The sequence below is a fragment of the Orycteropus afer genome, unplaced genomic scaffold (genome assembly GCF_000298275.1).
Source record: "Orycteropus afer afer isolate SDZICR_OR568_19922 unplaced genomic scaffold, OryAfe1.0 scaffold00079, whole genome shotgun sequence".
NCBI classification, from domain to species: Eukaryota; Metazoa; Chordata; class Mammalia; order Tubulidentata; family Orycteropodidae; genus Orycteropus; species Orycteropus afer.
In genome coordinates, this window is record NW_006921666.1 from 3,481,263 (window position 1) to 3,487,220 (window position 5,958).

The following is a 5,958-nucleotide window of genomic DNA, read 5'->3' on the forward strand; positions in this document are numbered from 1 at the left end:
GCAGTAATAGGCCTTGGGTTACTGCTGGTAATCCTGCCTTCCCCTTGTAGGGTTAGAGGAGGTCAGAACATGTGGCCTCCTTGTCGTTTTTGCATCTATACAAAACACTCACTGGCAAATGTTGCATGATGACAGGGAAGCAGCAAAGGGGGTCTAAGAGACACTACATCCAATGCCATCGAGTAAATTCCAACTCATAGTACCCTATAGCACAGAGTAGAACTGGCCCATAAGGTTTGCAAAGCTGTAATCTTTACAGAAGCAAACTGCTACATCATTGTCCCACAGTGCAGCAGGTGGGTTTGAACCACTGACTTTTTGGTTAGCAGCCAAACACTTAACCACCATGCCACCAGGGCTCCTTCCGAGAGACAGTGAATGAGTGAAAAATGCACTGAAAAGCCTCCCAACAGGTGACAGACCCTGCACATGCAGATGAAGCGTGGCACGATCAGACAGAACACCTGCTTCCCCAGCACTGCCACCGCCCTCCCCCCTCCCCAGCTGGGCTAGCCCTCCCATGCAGAGCTCCTGTCCCCATTCCTCTTGGCTGGGAGTTACTTGTCATCAGACCTAAGGAGTAGTGGTTCTGGACCCGAGGCCAGAGATGTAATGAAGACAAACCAATCCTACAGCTGGGGACCTCCCACTTGCTTCCCCCTTAGACTATGAGCCACTTGAGGACAGAAATTGTGTCTCATTTTCCTTTCTGTCCTCCAAGCCCCACAGAGGATCTGCTGCCACAGAGCAGGTCAGGTGATGTTGACTAAAATAATAGATCCGTGGAGAAGGATGAATAAATACCCTGGCTTAGCCACACAGTGCCCTGCTTGTAGTTGGGTTTCGGAGACAATTCCTAAAGAGCTAGATTACAGTTTCCCTTGAAAACCAACAAGATTTTTAAAAAGCTTATTAAATGGTGATTCCCAAATTCAGCTTGTGGTACAGTCATCCTCAAAGTTTGCAGCTGGTCAACAGCTTAAGAGTTGAAACCCTTTTCCAAATCAAAGAGCTAGCTAGCATCTACTAATTTCATTGGAGGGTCTATGCCCCCCTACAATGGGAAACGTAAATTCTAAAATATTCATTGGCTTAATTGTTTGTATGGTTGATTTGTTAAACACAAGTTAAAGGAACTTCCAAAAGGGAAGCTCTTCCTCTTCCTCATATTTTTTTTTCTAAACCAACCCTACACAGCACCACAGCCTCAGGGCTTGGACCACGAAGGCAGAGGAGGGGGCAGAAGCAACTCTACCAGTAGCAGCTGGTTGGCAAGAGCTGTTGCATAGAAATCTTGGTTTCCACTTACTATCCTTGATGTTTTCGTCCAAGGTTGGAAGTGGATAAACAAGGACAAGAGTGTCAAGTGCAAAGAATATGAGTTTCAGCAAGTTCTTAGATGTCCAAGATCAAGTTGACGACCTGCCACAAACTTGCAGGGGGGCAAAAGAAATCATGTCACTTCTCTAGGCCTCCACCCAGCATCTGTACAGTAAGGGGCTTCAGCTAGATGATGGCTAAGATGTCTTTCTCAAATTCAATGGACTAATTATAGACAGTCATCTTCCTTCCAGCTCAGGTTATCATACTCCACTAATCAGTATCCACTAGTCAGAAATGGAGTCCCTTTTCCCGAAACACCCTACCATATGCCATGTTTCTAAAGGTTGACAGCATCTGACCTGTACACACACACAAATGCAGATCTCAGTACTGATGGAATTGTTATCTGATACTCAAACCTGAAGCAGCTGGATCATGTGTAAAGGCTAGCAGAGCTGGATGGGTACAAAAGTTCTTGCTGCAAATCTACAGCTACCCCCAATTCTTACAGTAACTACTGCAGGTGATCCTCCTATCCTGAAGCTTCACAAGACCACATGGAAGAAGCCCCACTGGAGGTGTAACGGTCCTGACCTGTCTCTTTCCTCTCACTCACCCCTTGAGGGAGGAAGAATCACCTGTTGTCTTGGTGGATTTGGGAGAAGAAACAGCATGCTCACTCACCCCCACCACTCTGTTTCCCTCTTAGGATCTGCTTGGCTGCAGAGCATCTGTGCTCCGCTCCCTCCTGCTCCAAGAGGTGGGCCCCCATCTGACAGGATGTCCAGTCATGTCTTTCTCTGGGTAGGTAAGCCTATCAAATTCAGGGGTGAAATTCAACAAGCCCACTGGCTCGCAGACGCAGCCCAGCACTTGTCAGTATAAAGCTGACAGTGTGATCACCCCCAGGAAGGCCCCCACATCTCCCTGGTTCTGGGAAGACCAAAAAAAACCATTGCCATCAAGTCAATTACGACTCACAGCGACTGGACAGGGCAGAGGGAAACTGTCTCATAGGGTTTCCAAGGCTGTAAATCTTTATAGAAACAGATTGCCACATCATTTTCCTGCAAAGCAGCTGGCAGATTCAAATCGCCAATCTTTTCGCCAGCAGCTGAGCACTTAACCACTATGCCACCACGGCTCCCTATGCAGGGAAGAGGTTCAACTAATCTAGAGAGCTCAAATGACCTATCTCCTCTGCAATACAGGCTCCATTCACAGACAGAGTCTCCCTCCTGTCAAAATGGCTGCCAGCAGCTCTAAGCCAATATCCTAGACTCTCCGCTAATTCAGCAGAGAAAAGAGAGCTACTATTCCCCCAAAAAGTCCTAGACCTGATGCTTACTGGCCAGAATTGGCTCAGGTACCCATCCTTGAATCAATCTCTCAGGCCAGAGGAATGGACTCAGCTAAGGTCACATGCCCACCCTTGGCAATGAGGGTGGTGTGAGCTCCAAACAAACCTCACGGGGTTTGCATGAGATAGGGATCATTCCCCAAAGGAAAGCTTGGATGTTGTTCCCCCAAATAGAAGAACGGCTCCTGAGCTGCAAGTTAACAAATACCCACTACACCCTGAACCCTCCATCAGAACGAGCTCAGCCCTGCCTCCTCCACGGCTGGACCTGCAGCAGCAGTGGCCTCTGCTCTACAGACAGGCCAGTTCAAACACACGACTTCTCTGCTTTACCAGGAGCCTGGTTCTCCAAAGTCTCTGTGCCCCACTGCATGCCCTCACTGCCTAGCAAATTGCCACTACGGCCCCAGAAAACATTTCTTCATATTGACTCCAAAGCCCCCAGGATACGGAGCTGAGTCAGTAGGATCCAGGCCTGCCAGCGCCAACCTTGGAAGAGCTTCTCTAAGTCACTGCCTGCAGAGCTAGTCTCCTGGCTCTGCATACTCCAGGACCTGGAGCTGCTGGCTTGACAGGTGAGATAATGATGATGCTCATTCCTTTATCAGCTACACTGACAAGCACGGATAAGCCCTCAGACAGAAGAAAACACTCCTGCAATATCCGCTCGTGTCCTTTAGTGCCAGCCTGCTCCCCCTTCACCAGGCACAACTCCCACCAGTCTACACCCTGATTTTGAAATCACCTTGTTATAGGCTGTCAAAACCACCACGTGCTACCTTCTTGGCAAAGAGCAGGCTGCACTTTCCTTATTGTGTTCCTCAAAGCTGCCAACTTTTCCAGCAATGGCAGTGACACTGCCTTTCAGATGACTTAGGTGTGAAGGGCAGCTGTCTCCACAACACCCACCTCCCACCTGCCAGCCTCCTTCGCCCTACCTGCTCTCCACAGTCCCAAGGAGAGAGGTGCCCTGTGCCCTGGCCTCGACATCTCCGTAGAATATCACTCTGGTGGGTTCTAAGGCCTACAGGACTGGCTATGGAGTACAGTGGAGAAAAGGAGTGGGGAAAAGCAGGGGGACCCAGGTTCCAAAGGCAGGTGCCATCCTTCAATAAAAACTACCATATCATTCATTCATTCAGTCATGAATAAAACTTTATTCAGCATCTACTGTGTACAAGACACAAAAAGAAGACCCAGTCCCTGATCTAAAGGAACCTATAGTTTGTTGTTTGGTGCTGTTGAGTGCCTCCGAGCTGATTTTGACTCATGGTGACCCCATGCAACAGAACAGAACTGCCCCATAGGGTTTTCTTTGCTGTACTCTTTAGGGTAGCAGATCACCAGGTCTTTCTCCCATGGGTGGGTTCAAACTGCCAACCTTTCCATTAACAGGCAAGTGCTTAAACCATTGCACTAGCAGGGCTCCTAAAATCTAAAGAAAAATATATGGAAGCAACTATCCTCTGTGGCGGGAACAAAGAGAACAGAGCAATTAAATTCAGATAGGAAGACAGCTCTAGAAAAAGACACAAGAAATAATGATTGCCTCCAGGCAGGAAAATTGGATACCTGAGGAACAAAGAAAGGACATGTGATTTTATATGTTTCGAATATAATATATTTTTGAATTACAAACCATGTAAATGTATGTCTCATTAAAAGACACTTCTAGGATGCAATCAGCCAAATCCTGAATGTGGGAAATTCTACAGAGTAAATTATCTAGTTTCTTCAACAAACAAATGACTCAAAAAAAGGAAGGAAGGGAATCATTAGTTTTTTAAAAAATTTAGGAAACCTCAAGCTATGTAATCTCTTTACCTTACATGGAGCCATATTTAAATAAATTATTTTAAAAAAAGACATTTTTTGGACAAAAAAAATAAATCTGAACATGGATTAGCTATCAGAGGATACTAAAAAATTATTGGTTTTTTTAGGTATGATCATGGTATTGTGGTTATGTTATGTTAAAAGTCCTTATCTATTAAAGCCACATACTGAAGTATTTACAGGTGAAATGATAGGATGGCTAAGTTTACTTTTAAATATTTCAACAAAAAATAACAAACGAATGAATGAGAAAGTGATGAAACAAGAATGGCAAGTTTTTTATAGTTTCTGAAACTGGATGACAGTTCCATAGGGGATCATTATATTATTAGTCTCTCTACTCTCAAGGACAGTTGAAAAATTCCATAATGAAAAGCTTAAATAAAAATGTAAAAAGTAATTATCCCATGCACATAGGATAACTGAGACAGAAACTTTACTGAAGGGGAGGTGTTTGACCTCAGTCTGCAAGGATGACTAGGGAGACTGCCCAAGGGACAAAGGGTATTCCAAGCTAAGGGGACTGACTGTGCAAACACACAGGTCTACGTATCACAAGCTTCTCACTGGAGTAATCAAAGGTATCTACACTTGACCTCAAACCCAACCTACATCCCACAAAAGTACCTGCGCTCTTGCTTGATGCCCCCAACTCCCTGGAACACCCAGATGCTACATCAAAATCAAGTACCTGACTCCAGATGAGGAATGCAAGTGTGTGGTCAACAATTCCACTGAGAGATCTATGTGGCCTTCAGAGGATAGGAATGTAATTAACCTCTTTCAACTGGGTTTTGCCTGACACAGCAGTTTGGAAGCCAGATCAGTTATCTCATGGACAGAACCTCCATCCCTCCTGAGTCATCCCAGAGACTCACTGTCCCCAGGAACAGACACCAGCCTCCCCAACAGCCACTTCTAGATTAATAACCTCAGCACCATGGGGTCAGCTTGATGTCGGCCTGGGAGCTCAGCCCATCAGCACTAAAACACCTCTAAGAGAGGGAAGAGACACCCTCCCCTCCTTCCTCCCAAACCAAATCACCAGAGGCCCCAGCCCCAGTCCCCATGCTGCCTCCTGCCCACCTCCAGCTGCACACAGGAAGCTTACTGGTTTTGCAGTTACTTCAGAATTTACCCAGTCAGGTCCTGGCTGTCCCACCAGCCCCTTACCTTGGATCGAAGCTGCAGGTACTCCTCTGAGCCATAGGGGACACTCCTCAGGGAGGTGAGGTAGTCATAACTGATGACGGCTGTCTGTGAACCAAGGAAAGGGAAGGCTTACTGCCTGGACATCAGATACCATACTACTCCTCCTGACACTGGCTGGGATGTCTGGATGCTGTGCCCCTTGACTTAACCCTGGCTGGCTTCCTCCTCTGCAGAGAAGCCCAATCTCAACATGCTCCCACCCACCAGGAACTCTCACTTATTTATTA

At 46.6% G+C, this 5,958-nt stretch overlaps 1 protein-coding gene across 1 annotated transcript in view; it reads right to left on the minus strand.

The window, feature by feature from the left end:
* ADCK1 (aarF domain containing kinase 1) overlaps positions 1–5,958 on the minus strand; it is a 200,739-nt gene that overhangs the window by 176,884 nt on the left and 17,897 nt on the right. The window contains exon 2 of the mRNA XM_007941406.2: positions 5,693–5,776. Within this exon, the coding sequence (XP_007939597.1) occupies positions 5,693–5,776 (84 nt within the window). The remainder of the gene's footprint in view (positions 1–5,692; positions 5,777–5,958) is intronic.